Below are 23,011 nucleotides of genomic sequence, written 5' to 3'. Positions count from 1 at the left end.
TTTCACCAGCTGAAGACTGGAGGGGAAAGCTGATGGTGGAGAAGGACACTGTAACTGATGTAAGGAGAGACTGGCGGGCGACTGTGGCAAACCAGAGGGCACATGGCTGTCGAGAAGGCATTCAAGTTCAACAAATCTTTAACTGGAAGTCAAACAAAAGAGGGCATGGGCTACAGTCTGGCTTATGAATCTACCGTCTGTGACTCCTTGGATGATCTCTCAGTGCTTCCCCAACCCTCACATGTAACACAGCACAGGACAGCACACGGTGCCCACAGGCAGCTAAGGCACCAGTTACTTGACTCTGAAATTGCTCTTTCTATTAAATCACAATGTCAGTCAGTCTTATTCCTGCTTACATCACAGGATTATTGTGAGGTTCAAATGAGACGTTTTGAAGATAAAAAAAAAAAAAAGCAAAATGTATTGTGAAAACTTAGTGCAAAAACAAAGAGTATGGCTCCTTAAGAATTTTCATATTGATTACATGTTGCAATAATATTTTGGATATACTGGGTAAAGCAAAATAAATTATTAAAATTAATTCGCCTGTTTCTTTTTACTTTTTGCAATGCAGCTCACATTATATTTCTCCTAGACAGCACTCTTCTGGAAGATAAATTAACCAAGGCTCGGAGACATTAAGTGACTTTCAAGATTGCAAGGCTTATTAGGGATCAAGCAGGACCAGAAGCCGGATTTTCCACTTCCACTGCATCCTGTGACCTCCCAATAAAGGTTTATAGCATCGCTTGCCCTGGAGCAGCTTGGTCTATTCTCAAAAACCAATCAGAAGCCAAACAGTATCATTAAAGGATATGAGGCCAAGACTTGGGGTTTAAGTCCCAGATCTGCTACTGGATGACTCTTTGACACTGGGCACATCACGTCACATTCTGGGTCTCTGTTTCATGGTCTAAAATGTGTGCTCAGTCCCTCAGTCGTGTCTGACTCTTTGCAACCCCATGGAGGGTAGCCCACCAGGCTCCTCTGCCTACAGAATTTTCCAGGCAAGAACACTGGGGTGGGTTGCCATTTCCTTCTCCAGGGCATTTTCCCAACCCAGGGATCGAACCTGTGTCTCTTACATCTCCTGCACTGGCAGGGGGGTTCTTTACCACTGGGGCCCCCGGGGAAGCCCAAGTCTAAAATAAGGGACCATAAATCAGTGGAGTCTTTGTGTCACCCAGGTGACCTTGCAGCACTGACATACCGCAGTTCTATACAGCAAATTTGGTTTATTTCATGCCTAGAGAGAAGGCAACCTCCCTGGACCTCACCAGGGTGTGTTAAGTATGAGGATTCCTTACAAGAGGGAAGTGGAGCCCCTCGGCAAAGTCTCCACCCGTGAAAGGGACTGCTGAGCTACCAAGGTGCCACTGACAATGAGCCTGTGTCTATTATAAGCCTTCATTTATCTTAGTAAGTCTAAACCATCTTTTGCAAAGACAAACTGTCTTCCACATGCAGACCATTACGCTGTGCATCAGCAGGCAAAATTAAATTCTGCTGCAATGCCAAACAGTTACATAAGCTACAACTCCAGAGCGGTCTAGAGAGCACCGAACAAAACGCGGTGTGTCACAGCTTGAACTGGACTGGGAAAGAGGGATATTAATCTTGACCCTTTTAAGTCACTTTCAAAATATCCAGAACCAATTTACCTTGTGCATATACTCTAAAAATCACTAAATTGCACACTTTAAAGGAGTGAATTTCATATATGAAGCACATCTCAATAAAAAATTCAACATCTGTGTTTTTAAAACACCATAACAAAAGTATCCGCATATGAAATAATAGTTTTAGTAATATAAAATTTTTGAAGAAATTGATATTAATGAGCAATTAGAAGAACCTCTAGGTTTACATAATACTAGCCATCTCAAGTTAGACTAAAAGTTGAAACCTATTACTCTATTCTTATTCTTGGAAAAGAATGCCTTCTCCCAGAGCTAGTGAGGACTACAAGGGATGAACTAGTCACTTCTCGTCCCCTCTATAAAAGGGGAGGTGAGGGACCACATGCCCAGGAGAGTCCTTAGAGCTGGCATTCATTTCAGCTCACCCTTTTTAGCATATGTACAAATCTGCCTAATATGAACCAGAGGCTAAAAGCAGGTATTTCCTTCATTAGTTAGTTGCTTTTAATTCATTAAATATCAAATTATCTACAATTCAGAATTTATAAAGTGTTTAAACTCTCACATTACAGCTCTTGTGTTCTCCTCAAATCTGATGTTGAAGAATGCAAGCCCCCATTAATTTACAGATACAGTGTATACATCTTTAATTTCCACATAAAACATTGAAAATACAGTGTATGAAAGTCATTTCCCTTTGCTTAAAAAATGAAATGCATTCAACTCTGGGCAAGAGAGCTTACCAACATAAATTTCTCATAGCTATAGTCTCCAGTCTACCTGCAGGAGTCAGGGCAATCCAGGCTTTGAAAAAGATAAACTTTGAGAGAGAGAACTTTCACTTTCAAGAAAATGCTGGGGCTTCCCTGGTGGCTCAGTGGTAAAGAATCCACCTGCCAATCCAGGAGACATGGGTTCAATCCCTGATCTGGGAAGATCCACGTCACAGAGCAACTAAGCCCACAACTACTGAGCCTGTGCTCTAGAGCCTGGGAGTCGCAACTACTGAGCTCACGTGCCACCACTACCAGGGGTGGTAAACGACTAGGGTGAAGCCCACGCACCCTGGAGCGTGTGCTCTGCAACAAGAGAAGCCATCACAGTGAGAAGCCCCCAGACCACAACTAGAGAGGCGCTCCCACTTGCTGCCACTAGAGAAAAGCCTGTGCAGCTACAAAGAGCCAACGCAACCCAAAAAAATGCTGCACTGTCAGCAGTTAATACTGTATTGACTAAGTGTGTCAAATAGATGGATGGATGGATACATAGCCAAGGCAGAGAGGTATACATAGTGTGTGAGAGAAAAAAGACTAGATAGACAGTGAAAGTGAAAGTCACTCAGTCGTGTCCAACTCTTTGCAACTATACAGTCCATGGAATTCTCCAGGCCAGAATACTGGAGTGAGGGCAGATTAAAGAGATGGAATAGAGAGATCAACTAGAGAAATATATAAAAACATAAAATAAATTAGAAAAATATACACACAACTAGATTTAGCAGTATATGGAGACCTTGGTTATATATAAAGATGGAAGATAAAAATAGAAACATGTAGTTAAATAAAATAGAGAAGATAAACAGAGAGAACAGACAGGGCAACAGATAAAAGGAGTAGAAAGATACAGGGCTTCCCTGGTGACTCAGCTGGTAAAGAACCTGCCTGTAATGCAGGAGACCTGGGTTCAATCCCTGGGTGGGGAAGACGCCCTACAAAAGGGAACAGCTATCCATTCCAGTATTCTGGCCTGGAGAATTCCATGGACTAAACAAGATTGCAAAGAGTCTGACACGATTGAGTGACAAAGCAAAGCAAAAATATGCTAGTTTGAGATTAAACAGCTAGAGAAGAGAAAGCTAGAGAACGTAGAAAGCTTTGATAGTTATATGTGTATATGTGTTTAGTCGCTCAGTCATGTCTGACTCTTTGCAACCCCATGGACTGTAGCCCGCCAGGCTTCTCTGTCCATGAGATTCTCCGGCAAAAATACTGGCGTGGGCAGCCATTCCCTTCTCCAGGGGATCTTCCTGACCCAGGGACCAAACTTAGGCCTCCTGCATTGACTATTCACTGACTGAGCCACCAGGGAAGTTTAAAACAGTTACATTAGACATCAAAACAGATTAGATGAATAAGAATATGTTATACATAAATTTACTGTTGGTTATATGATTTGACAATCACAACTACTCCAAAAGATATTTTTATCCCTGTTGTACAGCTGAGAAAACAAACTCAGAGGAAGGGAAGTGAGCCTCTATTTCACATGAGTGTTTTAATGTGTATTATCATATGAAATTCTGAAAACTACCCCCAAAATATTTTATAGACAAGTCAATGGTCTCAGGAAGGTAGAGTGACTTGCTAAGATCACATCAGCAGTGGCATCATTATCCCAACTCCATCGTCTATGCTCTTCCATCTGTATCCCAACAGCAACACTTGAGGCAGAAACGCCCAGCATTCTGAATGGCATGTTACCTACCTGTCAGTGACGCTGAGTGATCAGAGCCAGCAAGAACACATACTGCTTGAGAATTCTCTAGGCCTACCAAAAAAAAAAAAAATTCTTTTGAAATCACATTTATAACAGAACAAATTGGGTAGAGAAGGGCCACAAGTAGTGACCCACCAGCACCTGGGGAGAAACTCAGCCAAAGCATGAAGGTCTGAGTCAGCAGCACTGGCCAAGAAGATGAGCAGTGTGGTAGACAGACTGGTGATATCCAGGAGGCTGAACAAATAAGTAAATATTTTGAGGATAAAGGAGTCAGATTTCCCACTATTAGAAAAGAGAAGGAAGGAACAGATATGAAAAGGTGGAAGGCTAGAATCGACCATTTGACACTGGATTGTAACTGAATTCAGTGTAAACTCATGGTTTCTACAAAAGATAAACAAACGTAGGTATACGTAGGTATAAACACAAGTGTGTGTCCCTGTATATTTCCTTGCTCTGTCCACGGAGTGGGCCCAGAAGCAGTGACATCTCTTATATTCAGCTGCTATCAAGTGCAGACACTGAGACACAAGTCCAGGCCTTCTAACAAGACACAGACAGAACTAGAATTTGAACTTGCCTCCCATCTCAAATCCAGGCTCTTCCTCCCTAAATACACTGCTTTCAGTGATGAGGTATAATCCCAATCAACTCTGCTCAAAGCTGTGATCACCTGGTCTGGCATGCAGATATGCAGTCTTATTCTGTAACTTTCTTCTGACATTTCTGTTTAATTTACTCAGTTCAGTTCAGTCACTCAGTCATGTCCAACTATTTGTGACCCCATGGACTGCAGGCTTCCCTGTCCATCACTAATTCCTGGAGTTTGCTCAAACTCATGTCCGTCACATCAGTGATGCTATCCAACCATCTCATCCTCTGTCATCCCCTTCTCCTCCTGCCTTCAGTCTTTCCCAGCATCAGGGTCTTTTCAAATGAGTCAGTTCTTCACATCAGGTGGCCAAAGTATTAGAGTTTCAGCTATAGCATCAGTCCTTCCAATGAATATTCAGGACTGTTTACCTTTAGGATTGACTGGTTGGATCTTCCTGCAGTCCAAGGGACTCTCAAGAGTCTTCTCCAACACCACAGTTCAAAAGCATCAATTCTTCGGCACTCAACTTTCTTCCTAGTCCAACTCTCACATCCATACGTGACTACTGGAAAAATTGTAGCTTGACTAGATGGACCTTTGTTGACAAAGTAATGTCTCTGCTTTTTAATATGCTATCTAGGTTGGTCACAGCTTTTCTTCCATGGAGCAAGCGCCTTTTAATTTTATGGCTGCAGTCACCATCTGCAGTGATTTTGGAGCCCAACTGTTTCCACTGTTTCCCCATCTATTTGCCATGAAGTGATGGGACCAGATGCCATGATCTTAGTTTTCTGAATGTTGAGTTTTAAGCCCACTTTTTCACTCTCCTCTTTCACTTTCACTGAGAGTCTCTCTAGTTCCTCTTTGCTTTCTGCCATAAGAGTGGTGTCATATGCATATCTGAGGTTATTGATATTTCTTCCAGCAATCTTGATTCCAGCTTGTACTTCATCCAGTCTGGCATTTGACATGATGTACTCTGCATATAAGTTAAATAAGCAGGGTGACAATATACAGCCTGTACGTACCCCTTTCCCAAATTGGAACCAGTCTGTTGTTCCATGTCTGGTTCTAACTGTTGCTTCTTGACCTGCATACAGATTTCTCAGAAGGCAGGTAAGGTGGTCTGGTATTCCCATCTCTTGAATTTTCCACAGTTCATTGTGATCCCCACAGTCAAAGGTTTTGGAGTAGTCAATAAAGCAGAAGTAGATGTTTTTCTGGAACTCTCTTACTTTTTCTATGATCCAATGGATATTGGCAATTTGATCCCTGGTTCCTCTACCTTTTCTAAATCCAGCTTGAACATCTGGAAGTTCATGGTTCATGTACTGTTGAAGCCTGGCTTGGAGAATTTTGAGCATTACTTTGCTAGCGTGTAAGATGAGTGCAATTGTGAAGTAGTTTGAACATTCTTTGGCATTGCCTTTCTTAGGGATTGAAATGAAACTGACCATTTTCAGTCCTATGGCTACTGCTGAGTTTCCTAGATTTGCTGGCATATTGAGTGCAGCACTTTCATAGCATCACCTTTTAGGATTTGAAAGAGCTCAACTGGAATTCCATCACCTCCACTAGCTTTGTTTGTAGTGATGCTTCTTAAGGCCCACTTGACTTCACATTCCAGGATGTCTGGCTCTAGGTGAGTGATCACACCATCATGGTTATCTGGGTCATGAAGATCTTTTTTATATATTTCTTCTGTGTATTCTTGCCACCTCTTCTTAATATCTTCTGCTTCTGTTAGGTCCATACCATTTCTGTCCTTGATTGTACCCATCTTTGTATGACATGTTCCCTTGGTATCTCTAATTTTCCTGAAGAGATCACTAGTCTTTCCCATTCTATTGCTTTCCTCTATTTCTTTGCATTGATCGCTGAGGAAGGCTTTCTTATTGCTCCTTGCTATTCTTTGGAACTCTGCATTCAGATGGGTATAGCTTTCCTTTTCTCCTTTGCCTTTAGCTTCTCTTCTTTTCTCAGATATTTGTAAGGCCTCCTCTGACAACCATTTTGTCTTTTTACATTTCTTTTTCTTGGGAGTGGTCTTGATCACTGCCTCCTATACAATGTCACGAACCTCTGTCCATGGTTCTTCAGGCACTCTTATCAGATCTAATCCCTTGAATCTATTTGTCACTTCCACTATATAACTGTAAGGGATTTGATTTAGGTTATACTTGAATGGTCTAGTGGTTTTCCCTACTTTCTTCAATTTAAGTCTGAATTTTGCAGTAAGGAGTTCATGATCTGAGCCACAGTCAGCTCCAGCTCTTGTTTTTGTGGACTGTATAGAGCTTCTCCAGTGTCTTAAAATACCCCTCATGCCGTCAAGTATCCTATAGAATGAGAAAGGGACAAACAGATGTTCTTGCCACTTTCATCAGAGAGGACGCACTGGTCCCCTAGTGGCCAGGTTGGGAGAGGACGCCCAGGGTCCCAGCTCCAGAACTGATGGAGATGATGTAAAGATGGGGGGAAGGTAAAGTGAAAGACTTTGAGGGCAGGAAGCTGAGATCTCTGCTACTGTCTCATCAGAAAACTCCCCCAAACCACCTCTGAATCTAAGCTGTGCCCTGAGAAGATTCCCAACCAGGTTAAGTCAAATCAAATAAAAACATTACTGATTCCTTTTAGATACAAAATCTGTACAAAAACAGAAAGTAGACACAGTCCCTAGCCTTAAAATGCTCATCATCTTTGGCATTTGGGAAAACATGTAAACAGCTCATAACAATACAACACACTGTGCTGTCCCTGCAGAGAAAGAAAACGCAAACGGAGGCGAGAAGAGGGCAGAGTCTTTCAGTTGCAGCTGAGCTAGGACCTGAAAAATTATCAGGATTTTTCCACGGAGAACAGAAAGGAAAAGGCATTCTGCACAGAGGTAATAGTCTGCCCACAAGCACAGAGGGATGAGAACACAGTGCATGCCCAGGGAGCAGCGAATACCCTGGTGAGGCAGGAAAAATGTTTGGCAAGTATGAGCTTATATTACAAATGCTTTCAATGTGAAGCAGACTCTCTGGCCTGTGTCCAATGGTCCCTTCTCCTTCTCTGAGAGAACTCTCCCCAGCTCAACCCCTGGGCTTCAGGGGGCTAACTTTACGCCCGCAGCAGGGGGAAGCCTTGAGGACTAAATCAGATCCGGGACTTCCCTGGTGGTCCAGTGCCTAAGACTCCACACCCCAATGCAGGGGGCCTGGGTTCAATCCCTGGTCAGGGAACTAGATCCCACGTGCTGCAACTAAAGATTCCACATGCTATAACTAAGACCAGGTACAGCCAAATAAACAAATGAATATTTTTTTAAAAAGAGAGAGAGAAAGTGGCAATCAGAGCATCCCAACAACTTGTAGCACACGCCCACTGTGGCTCACTCCTCAGTCTTCTTTCCCTTCTTCCTACCACCCTCAAAAATCCCTCCTTTGTTCTGAGCTAGAGGAGAGTAGAGGTTTCCTAACAGCTTTCTCCTAGAGCCAACCCTCAGTTAACTGGATCACAAAGTCAGATAGCCAGAGAGGAAGAGAAGGAGGAGGTGGAGACGTGGTACTACATATGGAGAGAGAAAGGCCCACAAAGAGTGTAGAGGGAGAGAGACAGGAGGTCCTAGAGGCTAACTTCCCAACAAAAGGCTGACCAGCAGACCAGTAGGCAGCATCCTTCCTATCTACTCTTCATGTGCTCATGGAGAGACTTCCCTAAGGGAACACTTCCGGCCCCTCTCTCTACGTCCTCAGCCGCTCCTGCTTTCCTTTGGGGAGTGGCTGGGCAGGCAGGCATGGTCTTCATGGCTTCTCTCTCTGGGCTGTGCCTGCCTGCAGAGGGCCCCTCCTCCAGGTGCTCAGTGGCACCAGGAATTTAGCAGGACTGCCTGCAGCTGCGCCTGTGCCTGGTGGGTAAATCCAAGCTGGTATTCAGAACTTGGAGGCTCACTACTGCTACCCATTATTTCCAAACACCTAACTCATGTCTTTCAATCTAACCATTTTGATTTCTACCTACCTGACTTGCATCTGTCTTTCAATGGGTTCTGAACTCTGGCACCAAAGAGGGGTACTTTTACTGGGCCTACAAAAATCCCAAAAAATTAAGAGACCTACCAACAGAGAGTTAAGACAGAGAGACCAAGAAACAGCAAAAAGAAAAATGCCATTTACCCATTTTGTGCATGCCTGTATCTCCGTTTCCAGACAAAGAATGAATACAGGACTCAGAAGAAATAAGGGCCTTACCTGTCACTGTGCTGGGTTCCTTTGCTGTCAGAAACAGTGGGAGAGTCTGCCCAGGACACAGTCGCCGTCCAGATGATGCCAAACCAGTTCCCCACTGGAACACAGTGCCACTAGCTTCCCAGCGGCGTAGGAGAGAAAAAGAGAAAACATTTACCTGGATGAAGACTAGATGGCGCTTTCAACCTCATGCCATAAGAGATTCCCCATTCATGCTTAGTTAGCATACGTATTATGAAAAAGCTTACTGCCTCAAGCAATTCTATGGCTGGTCCTAGGGACTACCACCAAGCCAATCACAAATCCAATCTTCAGGGCAATCTAAGACCATCAGTGGAAATCCCAACATAGTAAAACTCCTTCCAGAAAGTTCTCCTTTGACTCCCCTGGAGTCAAATTTGACTCCTCCAGAATCAAATTACTGGAATGATATCTTTTTCATGATTAACCCGAAAAGACAACCCAGACTCCAGACCAAGCAGGAAACAACCTTGAACCCTACCACGTCCATGCCTCACATTCACTGGATGAGAAACTGAAGCCTGAAGAGGGCATGTGATTTGTCCAAGGTCATACAGGGAGCAGGGAGCAGAGAAAACACCAGGACTCAACTCTCTCCTGCACCTAACATAGCGCCTTTTCTACTACACCAAGATGAATTCTGAGATTCCTAATTGTCAAATAAATACATATTTATGACTGCAAGATAGCTTCTTAACAGCCACCATTTCCACACGTGGAATGGTCTTTTGTTTCCATATTCACTGGATCTAATTCATATACCAATGTTCTGAAACTCATACCAATGTGTAGATGAAATATCATATATTTGGCCTACAGTCAGATGTGTGTAACTAGGCTCCATCACCCAACAGCAACATTAAGATACTGCTCCTCCAGAAGTCTTATACCCAGTGGTCCTCTAGGCTGAAAACAGACAAGCTTGCTGTGTGAAATGTAACTGGTGATGACTGAGCACAAAGTGAACAAAACACAGTGTTGAAATAAAATGAAACTTACCAACTCTTCAACAAATTGTGAGAGAAAAAACAGAAAGGAAAAGGTACATAAAGAAGCTGGAGATGTCCAATAAAGGACTAATACTTAAAATATGCAGTGAACTCCTAAAACTCAACAACAACAAAAATAAAACCTGATTCAAAAATGAGTAAAGGACTTGAATAGACTTTTCTCCAAAGAAAATACACAAATGGCCATAAGCACATGAAAAGATGATCAACATTACTAACCATTAGCAAAAGGAAATCAAAACTACTCTGAAATTGTCACTTGACACTCATTGGGATGGCATTGGGATTGCTACTACAAAAAGGGTTGGCAAGGATGTGAAGAAATTTGGAAACCTTCTGCACTACTGGTGGTCACGTAAATTGGTACAGCCACTGTGGAAAACAGTATGGCAATTCCCCCCAAAACTAAAAATAGAATTCCTGTATGATCCAGCAATAATACTTCTGGGTAAATATCCAAAAGAATTGAAAGCAAGATCTCAAAGTGATATCTGTACACCCACGTTCATGGCCGTATTATTCACAATAGCTAAAGTACGGACACAACCCAAGAGTCCATCAACAGATGAGTGGACAAGCAGAATGTGGTATAATATAGGAGAATACCATTAGGTCTTAAAACAAAAGGAAATCCTGACATTTGCTATAACATGGACAGACTCTGAGGATATTATATTGAGTGAAATAAGCCACAAAAAGACAGAGACTCTATGATTCCACTTACATGAGGTACCTGAATGAGTGGTCAAAATCACGGAGACAGAAAGAATGGTGGGTGCCAGGGACTGGGAGAAGGGGAAATGAGGATCTACTGTTTAATGGATATAGGGTTTCAGTTTTGCAAGATGAAAAAAAGTTCCACAATGGACTGCGGTAATAGTTGCACAATAATGTGAATGTACTTAATCCCACTCAATTGTACACTTAAAAATGATTATGATGATAAAACTATGTTATGTGTATTTTATCACAATAAAAAACTAAAAGGAATAGGGACTTCCCTGGTAGTTCAATGGCTAAGACACCATGCTCCCAATGCAGGGGGCCCGGGTTTGATCCCCGGTCAGGGAACTAGATCCCACATGCTACAACTAAAGATCCTCATTGAAGATCCTGCATGCCACAGCTGAGGCCTGGCACAACCAAAATAAATAAACAAAGATTTTCAAAAAGGAATAAATAAATTTTAAAAGAGAAAGAGAGAGACATGAAATACATATTAACTAAGTGCAATGATAGATCTAATTTGGATCCTGATTCAAACAAAACCATAAAAAGCATTTTTGAAACAATCAGGGAAATTTAAATACTGATTGGATGCTTAATGAAATTACAGAATTACTGATAATTTTTTGCAGATACGATGGTGGTATTTTTTGGGGGGGGTGGTAATGTTTTCAGAAAAAGTCCTTATTTTTTGAGATGCAGGTAGAAATATTTACTGAAAAAAGTGGGGGAAGAAGAGGACTTAAAATTAAACACGTAACTGTGTTTCTATGTAACTTGACAAAAATGTACTCATGAGACTAGCGCTCACAGAATCTTGGTAGGCAAGGGGCAAGGAAACCGATGACAGGCAATTCTCTGGCTGGCCCTGATAATTTCTAAGGGAATCGGCTTATAAAAGTATAATCACTACCATACAACTCAGTCATCACACTCCTGGGCATTTATCCCAGAGAAATGAAAATTTATGCTCACATAAAGACTTGTCCACAAATGTTTATAGCTTTATTCTTAATAGCTAAAAACCGGAAACAGCCAAATGTGCTTCAATGGGTGACTGGTTAAACAAACTGTGGTTGTTATAGACTGAATTGTATCCCCCGTAAATTCATATATTGAAGTTCTAAACTCCAGAGAAGGCAATGGCACCCCACTCCAGTACTCTTGCCTGGAAAATCCCATGGACAGAGGGGCCTGGTAGGCTGCAGTCCATGGGGTCGCTAGAGTCGGACACGACTGAGCAACTTCACTTTCACTTTTCACTTTCATGCATTGGAGAAGGAAATGGCAACCCACTCCAGTGTTCTTGCCTGGAGAATCCCAGGGATGGGGGAGCCTGGTGGGCTGCCATCTATGGGGTCGCACAGAGTCGGACACAACTGAAGCGACTTAGCAGCAGCAGCAGCGGCAGTCCTAAACTCCAACGTAACTGTATTTGGAGATAGGGCCTATAGGACGTGATGAAAGTTAAATGGGCCGTAAGAGTGAGGCTTCTGAAAGAAACGGTGTCCTTTTAAAAAGAGAAAGATTCACCAGAGGTCTCTGTGTCTCTCCACACGCGTGTACAGAGGAAAAACCACGTGAGGAGAGAACAAGGAGGTAGCATCCGCAAGCCAGGGAGAGAAATGTCGCTAGAGACCAAGCCTCGTCTTCATCTTGGACTTCAGCCTCCTTAACTGTGAGAAAACAGTAATAAACTCCTGTTGTTTAAGCCACCCACTCTGTGATATTTTGTTATGGCCACCCTAGCAAGCTAATAGAGTTTAACTACCAGAGTATAACTAATACAGCTATACTATGGAATACTGAAGCCCCCCTGTGGCTCAGACAGTAGAGTCTGCCTGCAATGCAGGAGACCCGGGTTCGATCCATGGATTGGGAAGATCCCCTGGAGAAGGAAATGGCAAACCACTCTAGTAATCTTGCCTGGAAAATCCCATGGATGGAGGAGCCTGGCAGGTACAGTATAGTCCATGGGGTCACAAAGAGTCGGACACGACTGAGCAACTTCACTTTCACTTTTTCATGGAATACTACTTAGCAATAACAAGGAACAAATTATTGATACTCCCAGCTTGGATGAATCTCCATGGAATCATAAGCTGAGCAAAAATGCCAACCCCAAATGGCTGTATACTGTATGATACCATTTTATAACATTCTTACAATGACATTATTATGGGGGAACAGAAGAGCTAAGAAGGGGGTGAGGGTAGGTAGAAAGTGGGTAAAGCTATAAAAGAGCAATAAGGGGGATCCTTGAGAAGGTACTGTTCTGTATCTTGACTGTGTCAAGACACCCCAGTTGAGCTATTACACTATAGTTTCACAAGATGTTATCACTGGGAGAAACTGGCAAAGAGTGCATGTGATCTATCTCACTTCTTACAACTGCATGTGAATCAGTATGCCTATCAAAATAAAAACCTTAATTTTTCAAAAAACTATAATCGACCCTAAGCCCCAGGTGACCAACATGTAGCACTAGACTCTTAATCACCTCTACTCCTCTCCTGGTTCCAAGACTGGACTCACCAGTGCTTGGGCCTCGGCTGCCAGAGCCCGTTCAGGCTGTCCTGCAGCCCAGAGGAGTGGAGCAGAAAGCAGAAAAATGAGCAAGAGAGAGAAAAAAGGGTCATGCCTCCTCCACTTTCCACCTCTGACCTCACACACTCTGTCAGCCCTACACCCATCACCCTCTTACAGCACAGGAGACAAGCTCACTTGAAGCTTTTAAATTAATCAACATTAAAATCCACTAGAAAAGCAATGCAGCTCATGACAAAGAATATGGGTCTTGGAATCCAGCCTAGACTCTGATCCCAGCTCACCTTTTATTCCCCAACTCCCTGTGTCACAGCTCTCTGGACCTCAGTTTCTTCATATGTAAGACAAACACACAATTATGTATAAAATAAAATAAGCAATAAGGATATATTGTACAAGGAACATGGTCAATATTTTCTAACGACCATAAATGGAATGTAATCTTTAAAAACTGTGAATCACTGTGTTGCATACCTAACACTTATATAATATTATAAATCAACTATACCTCAATTTTAAAAACACTTAACTCACATTACTGCATGGCCATGAAGATTAATGAGCTACTAATTAAACCAAGGGAGCTTCCCTGGTGGCTTAGCAGTAAAGAATCCACCTGCCAATGCAGGAGACGCAAGAGATATAGGTTCCATCCCGAGGTCGGGAAGATCCCCTGGAGAAGGAAATGGCTCCAGAAATGGCTCCCACTCCAGAATTCTTGCCTGGGTAAACCCATGGACAGAGGAGCCTGGCAGGGCTTCGGTCCATGGGGTCTCAAAAAAGTCGGATACAACTTAGCGACTGAACACCACCAAACAATTAAACCAAGAGAACCTAGCACCAAGCCTAGAACACAAGGAAAACCTGGACCACCTCATTTCCTTCCTCCCTACCTGCTGAAGGCTTTCCCACATGACTTCTGCTTACATCCCCTCCTTTTAATCAGACTGGAGCACAACAGACACTCTGAATTACTCCTTAAAGTTTATTTCTTCCAAAGCTCCATGTCTCCTTATTACATGCCCATTAAGAAAATAATAGCAAAATGATCACCTGTTGCAGCTAAAGCATGCCTCAGTCCAGCAGCAATACTAACAACCTTCTCTCTCAGGAGCTGTCAAAACAAAGAAAAGGATGGTGATCTCAGAACTATCCATCTACAAAGTGTTATGTAATTTATGCCCAAATACAACGCAGCATGGTCCTCATTAAGTGTCTCATTAGTGCGGCGCTCCCAATTCCCAACACTTCCATTCACAAATGCCTCTATATGTATCCCTAAAAGGCAAAATATTTTTCAAATACCATATCACAATGCCACTCAGGGCTAGGAGGCATCTGCAAGGTCATCCAGTCTGGGGTTGGCAAAAGTTTTCCATAAAGGGCTAGATAGTGAAAATTTTAGACTCTGTCACATCACTATACTCTGCCATTGTAACATAAAAACATCCATAAATATATGAATAGGTGTGGTTATGTTCCAATAAATCTTTATTTACCAAGGGCTCTAGTTTGCTGATCTCTGATCTAGTCCAATCCGCACTCAATGCTTGAAACCCTTTGACAACACCCCACCAAGGGTCATCTAACCCCTGCCCAAATACCTTCTTCCAGTAACATGGGCTCACCAGGTGCCTGCCCACGTTTGCACGGTTCCATCTGTCTCCCTAGGTGGAACCAAAGCTAACTGGCTATTGCTTCTGACAAGGCTTTCCAAACATTTGAAGTCAGTTGTCACGTCCTCTCTAAGACATCTTGCAGTGGCTTTAAAAATAGGTCCTCCGGGGGTGGGTGTGGGAGGCTCAAGACGGAGGGGATATATGTATACATAGAGCTGATTCATTTTGTTGTACAAAGGAAAACTAACACAACATTGCAAAGCCATTATACTTCAAAAAATAAAATTTAAAAACAGGTCCTCAAATTTTAGACTCCTCCCTTCAAGATAGGCAGCTTAATTTCCCTCACTTTCACTGTAGGCTGGTCTTAGTGACTTGCTTCTAGTGAATGGGATAAGGAAGTGTTGAGTGACTCAGAGACTAGACAATAAAAGGCATTGAAGCCTCTTGCTTGACCAAAGGTGGTGAAGTTTTCTTTCTCTCTCATCACTTTTCAGTTCAGTTCAGTCGCTCAGTCGTGTCCAACTCTTTGCAACCCCATGAACCGCAGCACACCAGGCCTCCCTGTCCATCATCAACATCTGGAGTCCACCCAAACCCATGTCCATTGAGTCGGTGATACCATCCAACCATCTCATCCTCTGTCATCCCCTTCTCCTCCTGCTCTCAGTCTTTCCCAGCATCAGGGTCTTTTCAAATGAGTCAGCTCTTCACATCAGGTGGCCAAAGTATTAGAGTTTCAGCTTCAACATCAGTCCTTCCAATGAATACCCAGGACTGATCTTTAGGATGGACTGGCTGGATCTCCTTGTAGTCCAAGGGACTCTCAAGAGTCTTCTCCAACACCACAGTTCAAAAGCATCAATTCTTCAGCGCTCGGCTTTCTTCACAGTCCAACTCTCACATCCATACATGACCACTGGAAAAACCATAGCCTTGACTAGACGGACCTTTGTTGGCAAAGTAATGTCTCTGCTTTTGAATATGCTATCTAGGTTGGTCATAACTTTCCTTGCAAGGAGTAAGCGTCTTTTAATTTCATGGCTGCAACCACCATCTGCAGTGATTTTGGAGCCCAGAAAAATAAAGTCAGCCACTGTTTCATCACTTTTGGGGGAAGCCATATCACATCTGAACAGTCCTACAAAAAGGGCCATATGGCAAGGAACTAGTCTCCTGCCCATGAGAAAGTGGAAGGAGGAACCACCAGCCCAGTCAAGCCTCTAGCAGACCTCCAGCATGCCTGACATCTTGACTGCAGCCTCATGAGACCAGCTAAGCTGTTCCTAGATTCCTCACCCTCCAAACTGAGAGACAATAAATGCTTGCTGTTGTAAGCTAATAAAATTTCAGGCAACGTTTATTACACAGCTATACATAACAGATACATATCTTTTCTTTAGGCCAAACATCCCCAATTCCATCAGCTATCATCGAGTTTCAAATTCCCTCCCTCTCTTGTTTTCTCTCCTCTACGCTCTGGTTACTCAGTCTCTCTCTTTTAAGGGACTGTATATGCACAATCACAGCCCCTGTGGGGCTTTACCATATTTGCTTATTGAGGTCCACAGTGTCTTTCTAAAGGAGGCCTGGCATGCCATGGTCCATGGAATCACAAAGAGTCAGACACGACTTGGTGACTGAACAACAACAGTGTCTTTCTAAACTTTAGAGTCCTCAAAGGCAGGGTCTGAGTCTTATTCACCTCAGTGCCCAGAGCTGAAGAAACAAACCCACACCACGACACAACATCGCTGACGTAGTGTGACCAGCACAAAGGACAGAGCTCTGGCCTCCCTTCTTCTGTAGACTATACTTCTATTAATTCAGCCCACAATCACATTAGCTTCAGGGAAGATCCAATCTTACTGTTCACACAATTTGAAAACACTACCTTTAAATTTTTTTATTTTACTTTTTTTTCTTTTCAAAGGTAAATAAAGGGCTTTACTTATGGATTCAATCTCTTCAAAACAACTTATCTCCAATCCTTCCTCTCCACCTCACTGCTGCTGCTTTAGCTTGGGGCAGGATCATCTCTCATGTGGGTTATTAGCAAGAACTTTCTTGCTGAGGAATCTTCCTTCACTCCATGCCCCCACACTTCCCTATGTGGCCCCTCTCTAACTCACTGTTCTTACCATTTGTCAGATACTACCGGCCCGCTCCCCACTGTCACTTCTACCACTTTCTTATATTACAATCATACTAAGTTGCTTGCAGCATCTCTAAAACTCCTGTTTTAAGCCTGTTTTATCCTTCTGTTTTGGAGAAGGCGATGGCACCCCACTCCAGTACTCTTGCCTGGAAAATCCCATGGACAGAGGAGCCTGGTAGGCTGCAGTCCATGGGGTCGAGAAGAGTCGGACACGACTGAGCAACTTCACTTTCACTTTTCACTTTCATGCATTGGAGAAGGCAATGGCAACCCACTCCAGTGTTATTGCCTGGATAACTCCAGCAACAGGGGAGCCTGGTGGGCTGCTGTCTATGGGGTTGCACAGAGTTGGACATGACTGAAGCGACTTAGCAGCAGCAGCATCCTTCTGTTTGCAATTGCTTCTTTTGTACCTACTCTGCCCATCCTCCTATCCCAAGCCAGGTCAACTCATACTCAACTTTCAAGATTCAGCATAGGTCTGTTCTCACCCTACCTTCCCCTAGAAAGAGTTCAACCCTCCCTTTTAGGGGCTCCACAAGCATCTATCATAGTTCTAACATGGTAATTCATCTAGGTGTTTCTATATCAACATGTACTACTAAACTACAAGGTCCTCAAATGTTAGGATTTGGTCTTACTCACCTTTGTCTCTCCTGCCTAAATACAGCACCTTCACACAATCAGATCAGGTCAGTCGCTCAGTCATGTCCAACTCTTTGCGACCCCATGAATCACAGCACGCCAGGCCTCCCTGTCCATCACCAACTCCCGGAGTTCACCCAGACTCACATCCATCGAGTCACTGATGCCATCCAGCCATCTCATCCTCTGTCGTCCCCTTCTCCTCTTGTCCTCAATCCCTCCCAGCATCAGAGTCTTTTCCAATGACTCAACTCTTCTCATGAGGTGGCCAAAATACTGGACTTTCAGCTTTAGCATCATTCCTTCCAAAGAAATCCCAGGGCTGATCTCCTTCAGAATGGACTGGTTGGATCTCCTTGCAGTCCAAGGGACTCTCAAGAGTCTTCTCCAACACCACAGTTCAAAAGCATCAATTCTTCGGCACTCAGCCTTCTTCATGGTCCAACTCTCACATCCATACATGACCACAGGAAAAACCATAGCCTTGACTAGACGAACCTTTGTTGGCAAAGTAATGTCTCTGCTTTTGAATATGCTATCTAGGTTGGTCATAACTTTCCTTCCAAGGAGTAAGCGTCTTTTAATTTCATAGCTGCAGTCACCATCTGCAGTGATTTTGGAGCCCAGAAAAATAAAGTCTGACACTGTTTCCACTGTTTCCCCATCTATTTCCCAGGAAGTGATGGGACCAGATGCCATGATCTTCGTTTTCTGAATGTTGAGCTTTAAGCCCACTTTTTCACTCTCCACTTTCACTTTCATCAAGAGGGTTTTTAGTTCCTCTTCACTTTCTGCCATAAGGGTGGTGTCATCTGTATATCTAAGGTTATTGATATTTCTCCCGGCAATCTTGATTCCAGCTTGTGTTTCTTCCAGTCCAGCATTTCTCATGATGTACTCTGCATATAAGTTAAATAAACAGGGTGACAATATACAGCCTTGACGTACTCCTTTTCCTATATGGAACCAGTCTGTTGTTCCATGTCCAGTTCTAACTGTTGCTTCCTGACCAGCATACAAATTTCTCAAGAGGCAGATCAGGTGGTCTGGTATTCCCATCTCTTTCAGAATTTTCCACAGTTTACTGTGATCCACACAGTCAAAGGCTTTGGCATAGTCAATAAGCAGAAGTAGATGTTTTTCTGGAACTCTCTTGCTTTTTCCATGATCCAGTGATATTGCTATTAAATAAATGAATGAATTTCTCTTCCACTTCACTTTAGCACATTTCTCCCATTGTTCTATAAGATACACATGTCAAAATGTTTTTACCTTCTTATTTTATCATCCAACATATTTTAACCTTTGTTCCTCTGTCTTCTTTCATCATGTGACTCAAGCTAAATTAATTACAACTTTTACATAGGTTCTTAAAAACTCATCTATTTGCAACTATTACTCGAAGCTGTAACACTCCTTACAACAGGGACTACACGGTCTAGAATTCCATGTATACCATATGCTATACAGACTGAGTGTCTGTGTTCGTTGAAAAGTCATATGTTGAGACCTAATCCCCAACATGATAGTACTGGGAGGTACTTTGGAAGGCCTTTGGAAGGTGATTAGGTCATGAGAGCAGAGCCCTTATGGATGAAAGTAATGCCCTTATAAAAGACAGTGCTTTTCCCCTTCTCACATTTAAGGACACAGCAAAAACACAGCTGTCTATGGACCAGAAAGTGAGCCCTCACCAAATACCAAATCTGTTGGCGCCTTGATTTTGGACTTCTCAGCCTCCAGAGCTGTGAAAAATAAATGTTTGCTGTTTAAGCCACCCACTGTATGATATTTTTGTTAGAATAGCCCAAAGGGATTAAAACACCATGGAAACCATGACCCCAAATAATATTCCCCCAATACCAGCCAATTAGAATTCATGTGATAGGCGCAGACCCAAGCTCTCCATCCAATGAAAACAGATCCCATTCTTAGTCACAGTTTAAGAAAATTAGGTATGAATGGGGCAGCTTAGGTGAAACTCATTTTAGATTCCAATATAATTTCTCTAAAAATTTGCTTCCATATCTTCAGAAAAATGTGTACATTTTAAGTACAATGCAGTGACAAGAGCTCTGAACTAAAACCAGGAGTCCTAATACCTGTGCCATCCAATACGGTAGCCTCTAACTACATGTGGCTGTTGAACACTTAAAAGGTGACTATACTGAACCGAGATATACTCTAAAGAAAATCTACACCACAAAAAAAGTCTTCATATAAGTTAAAGAATATAAAATGTCCATTAATAAAGTTTTACATTGATGATACATAAAATGAAATAATCATAGTTTGGATACATGAGACTAGTTTAAAAGTTATTAAAATTAATTTTGCCATGTCATACCATGACATGGATGAAACTTAAAAAAATCATATGCAGTGAAAGAAACCACACACAAAAGGCTACATATTATATGATTCCATTTATATGAAATGCCCATAAGAATTGGTACTTTCAAACTGTGCTGGCGAAGATTCCTGAGAGTCCCTTGGGCAGCAAGGAGATCAAACCAGTCAATCCTAAAGGAAATCAACCCTGAATATTTGCTGGAAGGACTGAGGCTGAAGCTCCAAGACTTTGGCCACCTGATCTGAAGAGCCAACTCATTGGAAAAGATTTTGATGCTGGAAAACATTGAGGGCAAGAGGAAAAGGGGGGCGACAGAGGATAAGATGGTTGGATGGCATCACTGTCTCAATGGACATGAGTTTGAGCAAACTCAGGGAGATAGTGAAAGAGGGAGAGAAGCCTGGCATGCTGCAGTTCATGGGGTCGCAAAGAGTCAGACGCGACTGAGCGACTGAACAAGAGCGACAACAAGGGCCTGTTAAGAGGTGAAAATGGGAGTTGGCGGCTATTGGGCGTGCAGTTTCTTTTGTGATAATAAAAATGGTCTAAAAGTAGATAACGGTGATGGCTGCACATCTCTGTGAATATACTAAAAACCACTGAAACATACATTATTTATTTACATTTTTATTTTTACTTTTTGGCCACACCACACAGCATGTGAGAGCTTAATTCCTCAACCAGGGATCGAACCTGCCCCCTCCTCCACCCCTCTGCATTGGAAGCATGGAGTATTAACCGCTGGACCACACCAGTGGTATTAACCACTGGACTGGGAAGTCCTGAAACACATTTTTTAAATGGTGCTACTAGAAAATTTTAAGCTACATATGTGGCTCACATTACATTTCCACTGGGCAGAACTGACCTATGCCATCTGCCTCATATAGTGTCCTTAAGGAAGTCACTTCCAATCAGACCTGTTTCTAACACAGTTTCCACTATTATAACTTTTAGAATTTTAAGATGTCATTGATGTCATTATGGGATATATCAGTTTCATTCTTTTACTTCACAAAAAATTATAACATGTATGAGAGCTAGCAGAGGCTCTTCACTCACAGCATCCATCCCTCCAACCTAATTTTCCCAGGAGAACCTAAGTTTTTCAATATACATTCTAACTACCCCATGAGTTTTCAGGGACGCAGCCAGCCTTTCAGTCTGGTGAGGGGGATAAATGTGATACCTGGAGACCCTTTAACAGGACACAGGCAAGCTCAGTATCAAGTGCCATCCTTACCTCGATGGCCTGGGGGATCACACATCTTCGAGGCCCATGAGGAACTCCCAGCTGGCCAAAGGAGTTGGATCCACATGACAGAACTTGACCATTTTCTGCAAAATACAAATACTTGAATTGCAGATCTAAGAAGTAAGATATCTAAGTCTAATGGGTAAATTCTGCAGGATGATAACAGCAAAAGGAATGAGAGGCACCCGTGCTTCAGCCCATTCAATCCATAGTTCCTGCTCTGTTTCCCTAGGAATAAAAAGACTGGGCACTGGGCTGAGCATTTCACACAGACTGCCCACTCCACACCTGATTAATGACAGGTTAACCATGAAGAACGCTTAGCCGTGTGCCTCGTGTTGAGATGCAGGATGCTTATCTCCCACTTTTCACATTTCCGTGGAACAGAATTTCCATTATTTTAATATGTGCTATGCTTAGTCGCTCAGTTGTGTCCAACTCTTTGCAACCCCATGGACTATAGCCCACCAGGCTCCTCTGTCTGTGAGGATTCTCCAGGCTAGAATACTGGAGTGGGTTGCCATGCCCTCCTCCAGAGGATCTTCCCAACCCAGGGATCGAACCCAAGTCTCCCGCTTTGCAGGTGGATTCTTTACTACCTGAGCCACCAGAGAAACCCAAGAATACTGGAGTGGATTGCCTATCGCTTCTCCAGGATCTTCCCGACCCAGGAATCGAAGGGGTCTCCTGCATTGCAGGCGGATTCTTTACCAGCTGAGCTACCAGGGAAGCCCCTACTTTAATACACTTCAAGTCTTTTCCCTGCCCTTCTCCATTTGCACTGCTTTCTGAAGAAGGAGGGATAACCTAGCCACTTGGTGAATCTGAGAGAAGAAACAGGACATGTATGGCTTAGCACCTTCCTCTCAGCACCCTGGGCTGACACACAGTAGGGTCTCCCCTGTTAAAGTTTAGGGGGCAGGCTTGGATTAGAGGAGTGTCAGCAGAACCTCTTGGTGTGACAGTCAGCCCCATCCTCCAACTTAGCTTGTATCAGTAAAAAGCTAATCGTTTGCTCTCCACCTGCCTGAATGTTCTGAGTCTGTCTCACAAGTGGTCCTGAATAGCAAGAAACAGTGGTATCTACTGACTCCCTACAGCTCTGACCCAGGCCCACACTCTAAGTACTTCATAAACGATAGCTATCGTTTGTGTGTGCTCAGTCGCTCAGTCGTGTCTGACTCTTTGTGGCCCCATGGACTGCAGCATGCCAGGCTCCTCTGCCCATGTAATTCTCCAGGCAAGAATACTGGAGTAGGTTGCCATTTCCTCCTCCAGGGGATCTTCCCAACCCAGGGATCGAACTCAGCTCTCTTGCAACTCTGCACTGGCAGGCAGGTTCTTTACCACTAGCAACTGTTTAGATTCTAATAATTACCCTCCAGATTTTCCAGCCCAACCTCCTTTACTGTTAAAATTCTCCTTGCAAAATGCACCCCACAACTTGCCTTGACAACTAGAAAGAATATTTGTGTGTGTGTGTGTGTGTGTTAATATTTACTTGGCTGTACCGGATCTTAGCTGTGGCACGTGGGATCTTTAGCTGTGTCATGTGAACTCTTACTTGCAACACATGGGATCTAGTTCCCTGACCAGGGATTAAACCCAGACGCCCTGCATTGGGAGCATGGAGTCTTGGTTACTGCACTACTAGGGAAGTCCCTTGTGTGTATTTTTAAATACAAAGTGCGTTTCATTGAATCAGGGC

General features: G+C 43.1%; 1 protein-coding gene across 2 annotated transcripts in view; it reads right to left on the bottom strand.

Annotated features, from left to right (window-relative positions):
* The window catches only part of SERGEF (secretion regulating guanine nucleotide exchange factor), a 248,199-nt gene that overhangs the window by 219,738 nt on the left and 5,450 nt on the right, over positions 1 to 23,011 (bottom strand). For both annotated transcript variants that reach the window (XM_059874868.1, NM_001076021.1), the window contains exons 4-7: positions 21,292 to 21,386; positions 14,327 to 14,387; positions 8,973 to 9,086; positions 4,128 to 4,190 (exon numbers count right to left, since the gene is read on the bottom strand). In XM_059874868.1, coding sequence (XP_059730851.1) covers positions 4,128 to 4,190; positions 8,973 to 9,086; positions 14,327 to 14,387; positions 21,292 to 21,386 — 333 coding nt within the window. The remainder of the gene's footprint in view (positions 1 to 4,127; positions 4,191 to 8,972; positions 9,087 to 14,326; positions 14,388 to 21,291; positions 21,387 to 23,011) is intronic.

Source organism: Bos taurus, chromosome 15 (genome assembly GCF_002263795.3).
Source record: "Bos taurus isolate L1 Dominette 01449 registration number 42190680 breed Hereford chromosome 15, ARS-UCD2.0, whole genome shotgun sequence".
Lineage (NCBI taxonomy): Eukaryota > Metazoa > Chordata > Mammalia > Artiodactyla > Bovidae > Bos > Bos taurus.
Note: the sequence above shows the minus strand (reverse complement) of the source record. Positions and strands in the feature narration are given on the sequence as shown.